This window comes from Balaenoptera borealis (assembly GCF_965194805.1).
Source record: "Balaenoptera borealis genome assembly, chromosome: 21".
NCBI classification, from domain to species: Eukaryota; Metazoa; Chordata; class Mammalia; order Artiodactyla; family Balaenopteridae; genus Balaenoptera; species Balaenoptera borealis.
The window spans coordinates 16,488,989-16,509,402 of NC_138880.1; the positions used below are offsets into that span (position 1 = coordinate 16,488,989).

Sequence of the window (20,414 nt, forward strand, 5' to 3'; positions counted from 1 at the left end):
ACTTCTTTAAAAATCCACATACTTTAATGTTATTGCTTGGCTATGTCAAAATTAAATTGCCACATTCAGAAGCATTACAATCAAAGACATTTTTCTAAGACCATTACATTTTTGTTTGCAAAGTGGTAAATTGTACTAATTCAAATTTTTTGATGTTTCAGACTAAACTTTAAGAATTCTATGTGTGTCATTTTTCCTTTTACTATGCTATTTTCTTTACTTATCATATGTGACATTATGAAATACTCTTTAAATTCTAGTCAATTTTATATGTTACCTAATACTTTTCCCCCAAGAGTTCAGTAAAAAGGAGTATTTGCAGTTCCCACTTGTAAAAAAGACAATGTTTTATCCCTTTATTTTGTGTTAAATAGTGAGCAGCATTAGAGAAAATCACTAGCTTTGTTAAAAAAAATCTGATAATCACTTAAGCAAAAATATAGAATAATATCCTGGTAAAACAAAATAGGGACCTACTAAAATTCTGCATATGAATTGCGTTTTAAATGATACTTGACAGTGATGTGATTTGGACTCCTGAATCTACATGCTATTTTTCAATTTTAGTGCCTACCATTTAATATGTCACAAGCATAATGACTTTAGCTTAATGATCACATGTATGAGATATGTGATTGCATTTAGATATAAAACTTGGTTTACATTGAAAGTAATTATGAGGAACCTCTGATGGTTTTTCTCTTCTTTCTTGGATCAGCCTTAACTTCCTTAATATGCTGTATAATTGGGACTAATGCCAAAAACATTTTATAGTTTCATAACAGATTAGACCATATCTCATTGGGTGAAAAAAGGAAAAAAATAAGATCCTGTTTTTAAATGACTTAAACGTTAACAGCATTCATTAAAAATAACGTAATGTCAAAATTCATACACAATGTCATCACCCTCCTTTTTACCTCCACTTCAAAACATTTATGCTTTTTAGGGAGGACAATACTATTAACAAGTGAATGTCAGACCCAAAAATTATTGTTTGCTTCTATTATGCCAGAGGGGAGAAAGATAATAGACTGTATGTAAGTGTCTCACTAAGTTGACTATAGCATAAACAGTTGTGTTTCAGAGTCACATTGAGAGATTTTTTTTTTCTTCAACAATAGGTTACACTGACCATGCAATTTTTGAAATTGTTGGTAAAAGAGGCTAAAATATCAGGTTGACTGTGGCATTGGAGTACTTTCTTTTTTAAAGTCATCTAGAAACGATCATGAACTTGCAGTCAGGACATACTCCTGAAGCTTTATTTCGGTCACACTCCAGCAGCATTTAGGCAGGATTTACTCTGAACCATTCTTGGGAGGAGTCGGCAGTCTCTGGCATTCAGCCTGCCCTCAGCTCCCACCCCCTCCATGAGCTGCTGTCTCCACCCTCATTTATCTCATCAATATTTTGGTGGTAATGATGAAAAGATTAGGGGTGTATTCGGTCTGTGGAATTAGACCTATTGTTGCCACCTTGAGCTGGAATAAGATATATTTGTCTTTTTTCACCTTGTAGCAATTACAATAATGAAGGTTAATAATTTCTGCTATTTTTAACATCTTCAAAGGAGGGTTATTTTGTAATTCCAACATTCAATACATTCTGATATGAATGCTGGTATCTTCCAACATTCCTTTAGATAGTTTAGGATACACTCAAAACTATCTACCTGGGGTTCCCAAATGCCCAAATGACTGAGGTTCTCATTCCGGTCGTTAGAATTCTATCACATGGCAACTAGTGGGGTTGTCTCCTCTATGAAGCTGATGTTAGTATACACAGCAGAACACCCTCTCTGTTCCTCCAGTACTTATTTTACAAATAAAATATGTTGTTTTTCTTATCTCAGTCTTGGTCTCTTTCTTCACAAATATATGATTAATACTAATTTAATGACCACCTACACTAATCAGTATCTTCAAGAAAAACAACAACCACAAGAAAACTTGTGGGGTTTTAGTGCCCAGCTTTAAAATCTTTCATGTAACAACCCTATATTAATTAATGCAGGAACAACTCAAGCAACTGAATACCCTGGTTAGAGGGATGTCAGAATATTGTTCTGCAGTGAATGAAAGCACTGTATAAAAAATGATTATGACTACACATGCGTTGTTCGCAGAAGTGTGTAGTGTGAAAGGCATTATGAGACTGCCTCAAAGGAACAAAACCAAGAATTTAAGAAAGAAATTGATGAGATTTTTGGCATTCAGCACCAGACCTTGTTTTTACTAATGTGTTTTTTGGTAGTTGATCTCCTACCTTTTAACTTTTAAATTTTTTTGTGTCAAATACATTTCAGAAATCTACTTTAATGCTCCATTTTCAGCATGATATATACACAGTATTTATGAAAAATCTGAAGATTACTCATTGGTCCCCTTCTAATAATAAATATAAAAGTAGAAATCTTATTGAAAAATTGGCACTTAGAAATCCAAAAACCTTACACACAAAAGGAAAGCCAAATATTTGTGGTAGTCAGTCACCATTATAAATAGATTCATAGCAGCAAATCAAATGTAACATTAAATAATTCTGAGATGAAAGTAAAGCATTCTGTAAAAATGTGACACTATGGAGCAGAGGTTGGTTCATTTTAGGTGGATGTTAGAAGCAGGTGTTCTTTGAATTTAATGTTTCTACTTAATATTAAAATTGAAAGTTTAGTTCATAGTGAAAAGAACAGCTCTGTAGGATACTAGAGTTTTCTTTCTTTTCACGAAGTAGCCAGGCTGCCATTATTCCCTAAGCTCCAAATTGAGGGGAAAAGTGTCTGTTTAATATCTCATAAAATAGGTAAAATTCTTCATTCTAATATTTTAACCCAGGAAAAACTAAAAACATAAAATTGATCCATGGCTCAAGACTTACTTTCTAACTTTAGTAAAAAGGGAATACTGAAAATAATAATAACACCAAAACCAGCAAAAAATAAAACACACACATGCTCACATTAAAGCAGCCCTTCCGCCAACACAAAAGCCTGTTTTTCAAGCTAACTTTTTTTTTAAATTTTTATTGGAGTACAGTTGTTTTACAATGTTGTGTTAGTTTCTACTGTACAGCAAAGTGAATCAGCTATACGTATACACATATCCCCTTTTTTGGATTTCATTCCCACTTAGGTCACCACAGAGCACTGAGTAGAGTTCCCTGTGCTGTACAGTAGGTTCTCATTAGTTATCTATTTTATACATAGTATCAATAGTGTATATATGTCAATCCCAGTCTCCCAAGCTACTTTTTTAATTGGTCATTTTCTTTGAGAAATTTCCTAAAAGTCAGTTGCCTTTGATAGCAGAGTGTTTTCTTCCCCTCTGGGTACTTCTCATGGCCAGTTAGAGAATTTGACTAAATTATAGTTCAGTAGCTGAACAGAGTTGCATTTCCAGTTGTCTAACTCCACCTGCAGTATTGATCAAGATGTGTTAAATAGGTTTTGGGTGTCTTGAAGTGGAATATTGTGTTTCAAGGCCAAGTCAATTGCATAATGATTCTCATCACTCACTGACTAGTGATTTGTGGCATCACTACAAAGTTGTGATCATGTGCCCAGGTCACACCTGAACAGCTGGATACATCTTCACTTCTGATTTTATTCCAAGTTGGCAACTTTTCAGTTAATATTTGATTTGCAGTGCATGAAAAAATATGTTTCTGTTCAACAATTGATTTTAATTATTTCTTAATTTTGCCTGTGGGGTGAATAGTTTGGTTAACTGATACAGCAAAACATGAACAATTTGAAAAAGGACCCATTATAAAGTACTCTAAGGGATTAAAGTCCTAGGAAAACTGATGGTTTTATGTTTCTCATTCTAAAACTTTACTGAAGATGGTTACCATAAAAATATGTACATTGCTCAATGGAAATATATTGACCACATTTATAAGCACGGGAGCATTGAAAAAAGACTAAGGAACTGCACACAGAGTTGTAGCAATGGTTACAAATTACAAAGTGACTACACTCTAAAATATGTACGTTTCAAGGGAGAAACAGTGGATACCAACAGTATTTATTCTAAAGTAAAAGATGAACACAGAATAAATGTTAGAGTGAAAAGAACACTCTTAGGGACAATAGAAGGTGCTTTAAAAAGCTAATTTAAGCATATGTACCTTTAAAAAAGGGAATTCACCTTCCTTTCTACTTACTTTTTTTTTAATACATTTGTTTATTTATTTTATTTTTGTTTGCATTGGGTCTTTGTTGTTGTGTGCAGGCTTTCTCTAGTTGTGGCGAGCAGGGGCTACTCTTCATTGCAGTGCTCAGGCTTCTCATTGCAGTGGCTTCTCTTGTTGCGAAGCACGGGCTCTAAGTGCGCGGGGTTCAGTAACTGTGGCACGTGGGCTCAGTAGTTGTGGCTCGCGGGATCTAGAGCACAGGCTCAGTAGTTGTGGCACACGGGCTTAGTTGCTCTGTGGCATGTGGGATCTTCCCGGACCAGGGCTCGAACCCGTGTCCCCTGCATTGGCAGGCGGATTCTTAATCAATGCTCCACCAGGGAAGTCCCTCTACTTACTTCTTATATGTCAGCCCCACACCTGTCCCCAGTGTTCAAAAAGCCAATGCTCCAATGGTTCCCAAACCTTCAAGCTAAAACTCTTAAGAGGCTTTTATCTTTTCCTTAATAAGAACGTGGTAAAATGAGATTGTTGAGTTTCATATTTGAATTTTGCATTTCAACCTTCTCTAGCGATTGTGGAAAAGAAGAGCACCACGTCACTGCAGTCTGCCCATTGGCACACATTATTTTTGACCCTATTTTTTCAGTGTACCGCAAAATAGCATTGGGTAAGTATGTCATTGCTTCCTCCTATTTCCTGTATATACAGCACTACCACACAGCATGTCATTGCATTTCATTGTTTACATGCCTCCCTCCCTTGCTAGACTGTGAGATATTTAAAGACAGGGAATATATTTTTATTGCTCTCCAAGTCTTTTTTATCTTGTATAACACATGGCACATCGTAGGTGTTCAATAAATATTTATTCCATCAAAAATACTCTAGATATTCTTGCAGTTGAACATACGTACTATGTTTTAAATTCAAGTATTCTCTTTTTAGTTTTATTTCAGATTTGCCTTTTATTTTAAAGGCAGGCAGAAAAGCAATCCAAACTTGTTTCTCTGTGTTAAGCTAACATGGGCATTTAAAAAATAATACAACACTATGATTTCACTAAACTAGGAAAGGTTATTTTGGAGCTGCTGTGACTTTAGATATTTGAAGTAGTAATTACTTCCTCCATAAATGTTACCTTTAGAGTCAAATACTGCTTTCCTGTTGCAGTTCAACTTTTTACTTAAAGGAAAATAACTTCTATTCACAATTCACTGTGCTATACTATTACATGTAGTAATTCTCCTTTTCATTTGTTTTGGTAGCATTGTAAAGTCTATGAAGCATCATAATAATAACAATAGTAGCTTACATTTTTTCAGTATTTTTTCTGTGCCAAGCATTTCACTAAGCACTTGACATGTGCTATGTCATTTAATACCCACATAAAACTTATCATGTGTATGATCTTATATATCTCTACTTTTTAATCTATCTATCTACCTATCCATCCATCCATCCATCCATCCATTAATTTTCCCATTGGTAAGCCATTTAGTCAGAATAATAATATAGGGAGAATCATCTTTACATTTTGCATTCTTGGTTCTTTCAAGTTCTGAGTATCCAGTAATAAAATTTAATACCATATTTTGCATAATTCTGGAACAATGACCTATGTTAGTAAAGTACTTGTGTAAGCATTTATAAAACAAAAAAACAGCATATGTTGGGCTGTACTTAATTAAGTACTATCAAGTCACTGCAACTAAGAATCCAAGAGTATTTCTTCTAAACTGAATGGATGAGATATCAACTCTTACCTGAAAATAATCAACACTTCATGTGGAAACTGCTATAATTAACAACTTACCATAGACTTGGGTTTGGTTCCAGAACTGGCCACTGGGGTGGAAGATGGTAGGTCAGTGGACTCGGTGTTAGAAGACAGATTTATTTGTGTCTGATTTACCGAAGTGTTATCTGCTCCACTCTCAGATCCTGATTCCAGATCCTATGAAAAAAATGCATTGATATGAAGGGCATGTCCACACTCTCTACATGCCTTTCTCCCACCTCCAACACCTTTCCACCTCCTCCTTCTCCCAAGACACATGGATACACCACAGAGTTATGACAACCGACAGTGACACGTCACCCATAACCATGCATTATTTTGTATTAACAATTGTACTCTTCAGAGGGTCTGATTTTAGAATGCAAATACTGAAAAAGAGACAGTAAACTACTTTGACAATTTAACAGCTGATTGTGCATTGGAAAGGGCAGTAGGGGCAGCTAGCCGGGACACTGCAATAAGTCAGGAGGAAGAAGTCCATAGACAACCCTTGCTCGTTGTGTGACTTTGAGTAACTCACTCTACATTTCTCTTGCAACAGGGTTATGAGTGTCAAATGAAAAGACAGTTCTCAGCTCTTCTCACCTCACTCTCTTCTATGTTCCCATCAGATCTCCATGGTGACACCTACCATAATAGCCTGGAATCATTTAGCTCAAGTGTATGTCTATCTAATGAACTATAAGCTATTTGAGGGCAGGAATTACACTTTGTCATGCGTGATTCAATTCCCTCATTTGAAAATGAGTATAATGATAGCATGCACTCATACAGGTTTATGAAGATTAAGCAAGATATATGCAAAGTGCATGTAACAGGCACATAATCATTTTCATTAAATGCTGGGCATTACTGTAAATATTGTTATTATTAACATCATATGCCTTCTGAGCAACTAGTGCACAGTATGTGGATAAGACATGTCTGTTGAATGAGTGCAATTACACGGTAATCCCTCCAAAGGCTGTGCATTTAATTTACCAAATGATATCTTTGTGTTATATGTGAGAACACAGAGGAAAGGCAAGGGTGAGGAGAATGCAAAGGGGAGGGAGTGAAGGCACACATCACTCTATAATTTTAACGTGAGAAAATTATTTGATAATCTTTACGTCCACTCTTTTGACATCTCAACTTCACCATGGCCCATATTGTTAAATATCATCTACCCTGCACCCCGACTCTCTGGTCTTAGACTCTATCATTCTCTTGTTTCTCTATGCTCTGCCATACTTGCTGTTTGTCAGTCCTCCTAGTACACCAAGGTGGTGTTTATGGCAGGGACTATGCCCTTTCTTGTCCCTTGTCCAAGTATTTCCCTTTGCTGTCCCTTTCTTGTCACTCAGCTCTCAGTTTGAATATCACTACCTCAGAGAAGCATCCTTTGACAGTTCAAGCTAAAATAGTTTCCTCTCTTCAACCACCACAGTGTATCATTTTCTATTTTACAATCTTATTACCTTGTTTATCTACCACGTATCAACAATATCCATCCATCATCTCTACCTATGTATGTAGGTATGTATTTATCTCTCTATCTGACCATCTATCCACCTTTCATTCATTTCTATTTCAAATCTTTTTTGCCTCCCTTTATTGGAATCTATGCATCACAAGAGCAGGGGCTTCACCTGTCTTGTTCACTGATACATTCCCCAGGCTTAGAATAGTGCCTGACACCTAGAATATGCTCATAAATATTGTTTTATGAAAGAATAACCAAACTGGCAAATATTAACATGTAACCAAGGAGGCACAAGATCTGTACACTAGAAACTACAGGACACTGATGAAAGAAATTGAAGAAGACACAAATAAATGGAAAGATATCTCATGTTCCTGAATTGGAAAAATTAAAATTGTGAAAAATGTCCATGCTACCCAAAGTGATCTATAGATTTAGTGCAACCCCTGTCAGAATGTCAATGGCATTTTTCATAGAAATAGGAAAAAACAATCCTAAAATTTGTATGGAACCACAAAAGACCCTGGACAGCCAAAGCAATCTGAGAAATGATAACAAAGCTGGAGCCATCGCATTCCCTTATTTCAAATTATAGTACTGTAGTAATCACAACAGTATGGTACTGGCATAAAAACAGACACACAGACCAATGGAATAGAACAGAGAGCACAGAAATAAAAGCATGAATATACAGTCAACTAACATTTGACAAGGGGGCCAAGAATACTCAATAGGGAAAAAATAGTCCTTTCAATAAATGGTGTTGGGAAAATTGGATAGTCACATGCAAATTAATGAAATTGGACCCTTATCTTACACCACTCACAAACCTTAACTTGAAATGAATTAAAGACGTAAATGTAAGATCTGAAACTGTAAAACTCCTAGAAGAAAGCATAGAGCAAAAGCTTCTTGACATTGGTCTTGGCAACAATTTTTTGGGTATGACACCAAAAGCACAAGTAATAAAAGCAAAAATAAACAAATGGGACTATATCAAACTACATGGCGTCTGCACAGCAAAGGAAACAATCAACAGAATGAAGGATGCAGCCTATAGAACTATGAGAAAATGTTTGCAAACCTTACATAAGGGGTTAATATCCAAAATATATAAGGAACTCATTCAACTCAATAGCAAAAAACAAATAATCTGATTAAAAACTGAGCAAAATACCTGTGTAGACATTTTTTCGAAAGACACACAAATGGCCAACAGGTACATGAAAAGGTGCTCAAGATCACTAATTATCAGGGAAATGCAAATTAAAACTACAATGAGATATCACCTCACACCTGTCAGACAGCTATCATAAAAGGGAATCCTAGTGCATTGTTGGTGGGAATGTAAATGAGTACAGTCACTATGGAAAACAGTACGGAGGTTCCTCAAAAAATTAAAAATAGAACTACCATATAATCCAGCAAGTCCACATCTGCATATACATCCAAAGGAAATGAAATCACTGTCTTAAAGAGACATCTGCACCCCTATATTCATGGCTGCATTATATTCACAATAGCCAAGACACAGAAGTAACTGAAGTGTCTATTGATGGATGAATGGATAAAGAAAATGTGGTATATATATACAATGGAATATTATTTAGCCATAGAAAAGAAGGAAATTCTGCCTTTTGTGACAACATGGAAGGACCTGGAGAGCATTATGCTAAGTGAAATGAGCCAGACAGAGAAACACAAATACTGTATGATCTCACTTATATGTGGAATCTAAAAAAAAAGCCAAAATAGAAACAGAATGAAGTGGTGGTTGCTATGGGCTGGAAGGTGGGGAAAATGGGGACATGCTGGTCAGAGGGTACAAGCTTCCAGTTATAAGAGGCATAAGTTCTGAGGATCTAATCTTCATTTTGGTGACTACAGTTAACAACACTGTATAATATATTTGAAAGTTGCTAAGGGAGTAGATATTAAATGTTCTCTCCACACACATACACACACACACACAATTATAATTATACCAGTTTATGGACGTGTTAACTAACCTTACTGTGGTAATTATTTTGCATAAAAAAACTGTATCAAATCATCACATTGTACACCTTAAACTTATACAATGTTGTATGTCAATTCTATCTCAATAAAGCTACAAAAAAAAAGAAAAGAAAAAAGTGGAAAACAAAGATAAAACAGAAAGGGTACAAAAGACATACATAACAATAATAAATATGAAACATAATACTAAATTCTTTAAGTGTGTGTGTGTGTGTGTGTGTGTGTGTGTGTGTGTGTGTGTGTGTGTAAAACATATAACCAAATTTCTCATGCCCTGAGTGCTTTCAGATTAAGGGTCATCTATTCTTCTTTTTTGCACAGAAAAGACATTTTAACCTAAGAGAAAAATGATTCATTAAGATTTCAAATTAAATCAACATCAACTGGATAGTCATAAATAGCAGGTTATTTATAAACATCAAATGCATAATCATAAGTAGCAGGTAGTTTACAAGCCATTTATATTTTACATTTATGTTTATCAGGAATCTTTTGCACGAATTTTGCCTTCTTATTTATGATCTGATTAGGCAAATAACAGGGTAACCTTGCATCCTTCTAACAATACAATAATTCTGAGGTGAAATAATAAATATTAAAAAAAAATTTTTACCATTTAAAGACAATACTGTACAGCCATTCTCTGCTTCCATGTTCACAAACTCTATGTGGAAGATATTATTATCACCACCTGATGGATGATGAAGCCAAAGCTTAAGGCAAGTAACTTGACCAAATTCATGTTCTGTGGCAGGGCTGACGTTAAAGCTCAGATCTGCCTGACCCTCACTTGTCAGGCTCTATCAAGGCAGCCTTCTATACATTTTTACATCTACCCTTATTTTAGTATTTTTTTCTCTTTGAAGCCATTCTTAAAGACTCCAGCCCATATTATTCTTTACCCCCTTTATTATATGTACAACTCACTCCAGCCTTTTCTTACAAATAATCTCAAACTGAGGTCACTGTTTCATTGCATGTCTTGCCCTCCTTGCTAAACTGTACATTCACAGTGGAGTATGAGGGTGTGGCAGAGGGGGTTTCTCCTCTGAATCTGGGACAGTACTCCTTGGTGGACAATCAAGGTCATAATTATTTGTTATAATCCACTTATTCCATGGTACAGTTATCAAAAGGAATGGAAATCGCATGTGGAAAAAATTTTGATGACGAGAGAATGTTAAAATTAGCTTTAAATACCAAGGAACAGAAATAAAGAAAAAGGGACGACCTAGAAAAACACAGAGACAAAAAGAAGTTTCTAGGGATGCAGGCTATGTCTTATTTACCTTTAACCCAGTGTCTGGTGTGAGTGAGTACATGAGAGAAGGCAATGGTATTAACAAATACTGAGAGAAGGCAATGGTATTAACAAATACTAAATATGTACTCTGTGCCAGATCTTTGCAATGCATCTCACACGTGTTCTTTCATTTACTCCTCCCAACAAGCCATTAAGTAGGAAACAATGTCTCCTTTTTTTACATGAACCTGAAGTTGAGAAATTAAATACTTTTCTTATGTTCTCAGATATTCAGTTGTACAGCTGGCATGTGAACTCAGGCCTACAGACTCCAAAGTTTATGTTTCTACTGTATTATTTGGCCTATTTCAAGTATCTGTTGAACTAAAAACTCAGAAATACATATTTATTTACAGAATTAACCATTGTTCAGCAAGGGTGGTGATGGTCCATGAGATAGTGCATGCAATATAAAATCCAGTTTACACTTTAAATGGAGGCAGAGATGTAGATGCAGACAAATCCTAATCATCACCCACCTTAGCTCTTGTTTTGCATTGTCTTTACCACTCAACAAAGAACCATATCTAGCAGGTAAGGGCTATTTTGCTCTCTGAGATGGAGACAACAACATGGAGTTGTATTTAGCAGAAATCTGGACTGTGCTTTTTTCCCTAGATACATGGGATTGAGGAAAGGTCAATATAGAGGGAAAAGGGGAGCAATTAAAGAGATAGGGAGAGATCAGCAATTCACACCAGAAAACTTTAAAGAGAAAATGTATTCCACACCTACATTAATGGCAAAAGTACTGAGAAGCATCTCCTATTGAAAAACTGGGCTTTAAAGTGTTGATGAAAATGAGTTTGAAGCTTCTACACCCTTCATATGTAAACGAGAAAACATCCCTTCTTTTTGGCCTCAGGAGATCACTTTCACTGCGTTTCCTCCATCTGGGTGCCTGTCCTACTAAAGTATGTGCAAGACGCTACGGCGGCACCAGGGATGGAGTAAGCAATTCTGTCTGGGAAGACAGAAGGAGATTTAGGGAAGACTTCACTGTAAAGGAAACATTTGAGATGAATCCTGAAGGATGAAGAAAAATCATTAAAAGAAAAATGTCATTCCTACCAGCTTTCTAGGTCAAAGCATTTAATTTCATATTTATTCATTTTTTAATCAAAAATATTTTTTGCTCAAGCTATCAGATTTCCATTATAGCCAGCTAGGAAAGGCAGTATGGGATAGTGGTTGAGTGACATGGCTCTGAATCAAGACTGGCTGGGCTTCTGTGCCAGCTCTGGCACATACAATTACTGTCTCTATTCTTTTTACTCATCTGAACAATGTTGTAAGGAATGATTGTGTTAACATACATAACGCATTTAGAATAGTATTAATACTTCGTATATACTAAGGTTAGCTATTATTTTAACTTGCTTATTGACTTTGAAATATTCTGCACCACAGTCAGAATGAGTCTTGAATAACTTCGGAATCAATAATAGAACTATACAAATTAAAGAATTTGATACAGAATAGTTCTATTTTGAAAGGTGCTTATATATACGTATATATAACATTTTCCACCCCTTTGATCTTAGGTAATTACAAAATTTCTTGACTTAATGTGTTGATTACTGAATATCAAAAGTGATAGATTAATTGAAAAGGAATGCATGGCTTAATTATAAGTAAATTCTACCATCACATTTGCTAGATCTGCAAAAACTAAGCCATTTAATTGAAGCTAATATTAAATATGTAAAGTGTATAGACATTTTGGAATCTATGTCTTCTAAATTTTATTTTGAGTGTTAGAATCTGATAGGAGTGTCTATCTTATTTGAAATTAATGCACAGTAGAATAAAATTTTCACTCTGTCTTATTCATTGTGTTTCACTAAGTGAATTTTAGAGTGTTCTCAAGCTGATTTCATCTAAATTCTTTTTTGTAATATGCTTGGTTAGTTCAACCAGCATCCAGCCATCCATCCCTCCATCCATCCATCCACCTACCCACCCACCCATCTATACACCCATTCATCGACCCACACATTCATCCAACCAACCATTCATCCATCCAACCATTCATCCATCTGTCCAGCAAATATTTATTAACCATCTTCTATATGCAATGTAAATTTGTGGGACACTGGAAATAAGACACTAAACAAGATAAACAGAGCACTGCTAATGGCGTTTACAGCATATCAAGGAAGACCAACAATTAGGGAAACAATGACAATGAAGAGAATCTGATCACTAGGAAGCAAAATAATTTCCCAAAATGACCCTCTTTCCTGTCTAATAATAACCATTTTCTTTTGAGTCACACACTTCTCTTATGGACTCTGCATGAAGTCTAGAATGATTTGAGTGACATTTATGGAACACTATCAGGGTCACATGTGGGTAGTGGGGCCATCCAAGATGTTTCATTTGCAAGAGGGACTATACGAAGTAGAGACATCACGTTCATACGCAAAGAAGTGGGAAGTGGGAAGCTCACAGGGACTTGCCGCCGAAGGTTGGTTGGTGTGCTGGACGGAGAGGAGCTGGTGCTGAGAGCGTTCTCAATGTCCTGATCAAGCTGGTCCAGTTTCATGATCAGCAACAACATCGAGTCTAGCCGCACCCTATCTCGATCTTCTCTTATTTCCTGAGGAACAGAACATGTTGTTACTGAATCTGAAAGGCGATTTCTTGTAAAAAATAAAAAGTTCTCTGTTCTTCAATGTGACAAAAAGGACACTGAATAATAGGCAGTCTTCTACTTAAGGGGGAAGGGAAGTTCTATTCTGTACCATCAATGTGCTCTTCATTGGAAAGATACTGACCACCTGCCAAGAAAGCATTTTACATGCATATTAAATATATATTTTCTAGAGCAAGGCACAATGAAAAGGAAGTATAACATCATATCAGTACTGATACTTACTTACAATTTCCGATTAATTATTCTTGAGAAAAGTTGTATGTTTACTCTTCTTTTGTCAGAGTACAAATCAATTATAACATACTAATAATTGTTTGTGGGTTAGATATTTAAGGATGCATACAAGATAATATTTTTGGATGAATATTTCTGAGTATAGTAAAACATAGGAAAAGAAACAAACAAGGCAGGATTGTTCAGTTTTGTTTTGTTTTTTTGCATGGGGCCATTTACTTACTGCTGCTTCAAGCTATGTCATTGCCAATATTTATTTTCAAGCTTCTTTTCTTTCACACACTTTTGAAAAAAGCCTCCACAATCGTATGAATAATGGTTACTTATTCTGAGCTCTCTATAATATAGACATATTTATGGAAATAGTTTTGTTTATAAAAATAACTAAAGCTTCTTACTGACCATATAGAGTTACTTGGGCATGACTGTTCACTATTCTTGGGTGTTCAAATCAAGTCAGTTAGTATTAGAAAACTTTCAGACTTTCTGTAATGTGCAAGATATCAGGGCTGGGCAGAGTACTGGGTAAAAAAAACAAAACAAAACAAAACATGGAAAGCGCTGTAAGTTTCCTTAGAAGCATAATCTATTGAGGGATGTCACAGACTCAGGACCAGCCCTTTTGAGGCAAGTCATCATTTGTGACTCATGTTGCCCTTGCCATCTTCTCATCTGTCTGAGATATTTACCTGGGTGAAATCAGCTTTAAAAGGACCATCAGTGGTGACCTCAAAGGGAAACTGTACCATGATGGAAGCCTGAGGGGTGCCGGCACAAGGGAGTAATTTGGAGGCTTTGCTGAGGTGATGGGATTAGTAGTGGTATGAATGAGGTGACTGTCTGAATCAGATCTTTTGTTTTGGGCCTTTTACTTTTAATCACCCTGAATTCCCTAGTCACCATTAGGGGGGACCCCAAAGAACGAGGACTCGGGTAATTTCATGGATTCATCTCATGCTATAGATGAAATTAGATTAGCTAATATTAATAATAATTATCTGTTAATATTAATAGCAGACTGTTAATAATAATAATAATTATCTTTCACATGTCAAATAATTGGTTAATTAGATTAAGTTGGTCAAAAAATCATTAATTCAGCTAACATGGACAAGTTATTTGGGTAAGCTGAACTTGTGCTTGGTTTAAAGATTAATGTCAAATTGAAAGACCTAGTCCTGTTTCCACAAAGTCATTAATTTTGAGAATAAATTAAGAATTTTTTTGAGTTATGTTAATTCCTTTAGGGTACTATGCTATGATTATTTCTTCAATTTCCTTCTATCATCCCTGCTGTCTAAAACATTTAATGAGGCTCTGACAGAGAATTACAGAACTTTTGTCATCATAAAGTTTTATTGTGCTTAAGAAGGGCCAGGATATTTGCAAACAGACCTGAACCTTACTATACATCATATTCCTCAATGCTACAGAACTTTGTTATATTTAAAAGAACGTTATTTATAGTAAAACCCTGCTTATACCTTAAAATAGAGTCCCAGAAATATTAGAGATTACTCAGTTTAATTCTCTTCTAAATAATCCAGTAAATGGAAGAATCTGCCTGAATAGAAGACTCAAAGTCCCCTTAATTACTCCCCCAATGTGTTTGCTTATATAATTTCCTTCTCTTTTAAACCAAAGTTGTGTTTGGCAAGATAATGTTCTTTGCATCTCTATACATATCCACGTATGTTTTTGTGTGATTGTCTTTCATTCCCCAGTAATACCATCCTCAAGCACAAAGATGAAGTTTTTCTACCTGGCAGACACAGAGTCAAGTTCTACACTGCATACACAATACATTTTCAGGAATAATAATAATAATGAAATCAACAGGAGCAAGTGAAATAACACTTCCCAAAGCCTTAGAAAATATATCTTGATGTTTTTCCAGCTATTAAGTTAATGTTGGAAAAAACAGTATACCCTGCAGCTATCCTAGACCTATCAGTAGTAGCCTCAGAAACTATTTGTCTTTGAATTAACTAGATGCTGAGTTTGTGCTTTAAAAACTTTTTCAAATCCATTGGCTGAGCATCAAATTATTTTAAATTATCTGCCAAAAGAATAAAACAAAACAGCCTGGGTCTAAGATATTTCTTTAGAGAAATAAGCCTTTTGATTTTCCCTTTTCTTCATGGATGCTTCCTTATTCACCATCTATTACAATGTTCAGCCTGAAGTGTCAAGTACACAGACTCATATAGTATGTTACACATTAGTTAAACGTCACAAAATTGAGTTGGCTACAAATCAGATGCTTTGGATAAAGTTTTTGTCCTTGTTGTTAAAGCCCAAGTATGAATATTTCGCAAAGTTCTAACCTTTCATATGTCCATGGCTAAACTCCAGCGAATAGCTCATGCCTGAAAACAGAGCTGTGCATTTGCAGATTCTGGCGAGGTTGAACCCTACAGTGGAGCTTCCATTTCATGCTGTCACTATAGGCCAGGAAGAGGAACTTCTTAATAAGCGAAGCTGCCTTAGTTCTAGGTATTTCAGTAACTTAACCCCCTTACATCAAAGCCAAGATGTGAAATTCTCTCCCCTCCCATCTTTCTTTCCTTCTTTCCTGCAGTCACAGCTATTCTGGGCCAAGTACTATGAAAGAGACAAAATGTTCATCACTGAACAAGAGATAGAAAATCTCTGCTGTCCTGAGTATTATAGTCAACATGAGAAGACAGATAACTAAAGTTAACAAATTCATAAATAAGATCGTTTCCTATAGGAACAAGTGTAAGAAGAAAATAAATAGGGTAACGAGGTAAACAGTAACTGCAGGGGGAGTGTCCCACCTTGTAGAGGGTGGTCAGAGAAGAAGTGGGAGTAAACCATGATGGGGTGAAAAAAATGAGGTAGGGGAGAGAAAGATGGAGATAGAGATGGAGAGAGAGAAAGGGAGAGAGAGAGAGAGAAAGAGAAAGGGAAGGAAGGAAAGAAGGGAGGGAGGGAGGGAGTGAGGAGTAGTAGAACTGGGAAAGCAGTGTCCCACGCAGGGTGAAGAGTGATACGAGGACACTGAGGTAAGAATGAGTTTGGTGAATAAGAGGATTTGAAAAAAGGTTAGGGAAGCCAGGAGAGGGAAAGTGAGTGAGGGAGTGAGTAGGTGCTAGGACAAAATGAGGTTGAATATAAATAGGAGTCAAATTATATTCTGTCATGAAGGTCACTATAAAGAGGTCAATTTTATTCTTTGTGTGCTGCGGGGCTATGGGCAGGATGTAAGCAAATGAGTGATTTACTGTGCTTTTTTAAACTTTTAGAGTTCTCACCACATATTGATAACCAAACATTTTTGGAACCTCACCATATTTTATGTCCAGCAATGCCACACGACTAATACACCCTGGTTTCCATTCTTTCCAGCATACAGAAACTATGTTTTGGAAGAACACCAATGACCACAATTTATTGCAAGACACCTTTGAAGCATCTGGTCCAATTCTTTACACTTTTATTTAACAGTCGTTCAAGATATGTTTATTGACCATCTACTACGTGCTATACATTATTTCATAGGAAGCAACCAATTTCATATTTTGTACAGTTATAATTTTTAGAAATGTTATGGAGACAAATTTTGCCTTCCTCTAACTTCCCAGTTTCTCCCTCCAGAACCAGACAGCATAAGTAGTGCCTATTCCATGAAACAGCCTTTCAAATATTTGAAAAACTATGTTGTGCCCATTTTCTTCCTTTTCTAGGTAAATCATCCTCAGTTCCTTTACTTCTTATATGACATGTTTTCAAATCCTTATTAGTTCTGTTTACTCTTCTCTGGATATAATTCTGTCAATGACCCAGTTAATGGTTGGTACCAGGATTAAATATATTACTCTACATGTTCTCTGACCATGAAGACAGAGAAGGCAAGTATTTCCCCATGTTCTGTATACCCTCTTTAATGCAGCCTAAGAATTAAGTGCCTGTTTAGAATATGAACAGGCTATTCTTAATGGGATAGCCACAATCTGCTTTTTTAATGAGGAAAAGTATTTCATTGGCTGTGAGCTGACCTTGAGTCAACGATATGATATATGTCTCTTTTTCCCAGTATGTGTCTGTGTCCTGCTAAGAACAAAAACATCCTGTTGTCTTGAGACTATAACCAGCTGATGTCATGGTATAGATAATATATGTAGCTACTGTGGAAGAAATCTCCAGTTGTATCTTTATCAAACACAAGTCAGTGGATACTTAGGCAAATTACGCAAGAAACTTCTTTTCAATTTGATTTGTTGTCAAAACCTAAAATGGCCAAGCCACATGGTGTTCATTGGGCAATCCGAAAGATCTCCTTCTTTACTTCCAAGAGCTACTTAGTCCTGGGCAGTGAAGTCACTTTGATCACAATGGTATCTGGGGGAGATAAACAGAGTTTTTAGGGGGCTATTCTCTACAGGGACATAAACTGAAATCCTCTGAACCCGAGCCTCTATGCTCCTTCTTTCCTTCCATCTGAAGAATATAATTCTGACCCTCCTCTTTCTCCAGATGCTCTTTATTGAACAACACAGAACACAGCACACAGAGGGAGTGGGGAGGAACTGTACATTACTGGACATTTCACCGACGGGGCAAACATGAGGTCCAGAGAAAAGGGTGCCTCCCTCAGAGACGCACAGGCTCTGTTTTTCTTATGCCAAGCATTTGGAAGAAAACCAAAAATTCCGGTGAAATACCCGGATGCTTCCAAATAGTAGATATTTGGCTCAGCAAATACAGCACTGCCTGAATGTTCTGCTTGTCAATGAGTTGTGGCATCACATAGACAGGCATAATAAATTAAAGGCTAGGCCAGGAATAGAACTAAGACTTCCTGATTCCTAATCCAAGGTTCTGGTCCGTACACTGTCTTTGATTCCATACACATCTTACTGCTATTCTGGGCTGCTAATGCTCCTTGCTCACCCGTAAAAGAAAGGGACCTTTTAGCAAAAAGCTTGGCTCAATTTCATTCTGAAATTATTTGATCTACAGCCAGCTGGACTAGTATGAAATCTCATATTAGTGTTATAAATTTCATTTGACAATAAATTCCTCATTCTAGACTTTCCTTTCTTAATATAATATCCTGCTTAAAGAACCAGAAAGTTATTAAATCTTTGTTTCTTTAGAAGCAGTGAAGATTTTCATCTTAGGTGACCCACAGAAGCTAAAAATAATGTAATTATTTTATGTCAGAATTTCTAGGCAAGTTAAATAAGTCAGCCTTAATTTTTATTTGGGTGCATTTTAAGATGAAATTGATGTAGACTGGTAATAAAGGTAATTAAAAAAAAAAACCCAGCTACTATCTTCCACTTGCCAGATACAGTCTGTTCAAACACAAAAATCTTTGTATATTCTCTTTAATGAATAATAACATATGCAATATCTTTTTAATATTAGATGGTGGAGAGAGATAAATATTATCCTCACTTAAAGTTGCTACAAGGAATCTTTTAACTGATAGGTAAATTGTGGCTTTACATTAAGTGTTTATGTTCACTCCCTATTTATCTCCTTTCATTTAAAAGGCATGGTGAAGAAAATTGGTCTCTCCTTTGTTCAGTTTTTAAACTCCAATGAGGCTTCAAATGGAGCATTTCTTAGCTGGGACTTTGTAAATTGCCTAAGTCTCCTGAACGATTTAGAAGGACATTTATGCAGCTGGTCCTAAGGAGCACTTAGAAGTGGCAGGTGTGAACCGGGAGAGAGCTATGTGGGCAGCAGTTCCTTTCTGTCCCAGTGGAATCTGAGGATGACTTCCTCCACTGGCTTTAAAGTCCCACTTTTGGCTGGGATATAATTTCTACCTAAGTAATTTGGTAAGCATTCTGAAACCAGTCTTCACTCTAAGTACTAATATATTAAGTGACCTTGGATGTCAATCTACCTTGGATGCAGACTTAATACATTTATAGACACAAAGTCAGCCTTTCTGGGTTGGTTATTTCTCTTGTGTCATCATGCCTACATGATATCTGCAAATCCCTGCAGTTTTTTTTCTTTTCATTTCTTTTTTCCTCCCTCCCTCCCTTCCTCCTTCCCTCCCTCCCTCACTCCTTCCCTTCTTTCCTTCCTTCCTTCCTTCCTTTAGCATTTCTCAGTAGTTCTTTGCTTAGGCTCATGTATTAAAGGAGACAGGACTTTTTCTGGTTTGAAAACATATGAAAAACATCTATTTAACATTAAAATTCCATAAGCTATTTTCAGGAATGTGATGGTCTTTCCTTAGGTGTGGATAACAAAGAAAGGCATAAGTAAAAATTTATTCCTTTTCCATAAAAATACATGACTTCATTTAGAAAAAGAGTCCTGTATTGACCTGGCTTCTGTCTACTTTTCTAGTTTTACCTCTCATCATTCTCCTTGATCCTGCCCAGTGTTCCTCAAATTCAATCATTCTGAGGACAACTATATATTTCTTAATGTTTTTCTTTAATTAGACAATTTTTACAGTCAAAAATGCATTTTTAGGATCTGATTAGACATTTTTCCAAATAAGACGTACAGATGGCCAACAGGTACATGAAAAGATGCTCCATATCACTAATTATCAGAGAAATGCAAATCAAAACAGCAATCAGATACCTCTTCACACCTGTCAGAATGGCTATTACAAAAAAGACAAGAAATAACAAGTGTTGGTGAGGATGTGGAGAAAAGGAAACCCTTGTACACTGTTGGTGGGTATGTCAATTGGTTGCAGCCACTATGGAAAAGAGTATGTAGGTTCCTCAAAAAATAAAGAAATTGAACTACCATATGATCCAGCCATCCCAGTTCTAGGTATTTATCTGAAGAA

General features: G+C 36.1%; 1 protein-coding gene across 5 annotated transcripts in view; it reads right to left on the minus strand.

The window, feature by feature from the left end:
* DLC1 (DLC1 Rho GTPase activating protein) overlaps positions 1-20,414 on the minus strand; it is a 404,379-nt gene that overhangs the window by 293,417 nt on the left and 90,548 nt on the right. For all 5 annotated transcript variants that reach the window (XM_082374914.1, XM_082374907.1, XM_082374916.1 and 2 more), the window contains 2 exons: positions 13,178-13,327; positions 5,954-6,094 (listed from right to left, as the gene is read on the minus strand). In XM_082374914.1, the coding sequence (XP_082231040.1) occupies positions 5,954-6,094; positions 13,178-13,327 (291 nt within the window). The remainder of the gene's footprint in view (positions 1-5,953; positions 6,095-13,177; positions 13,328-20,414) is intronic.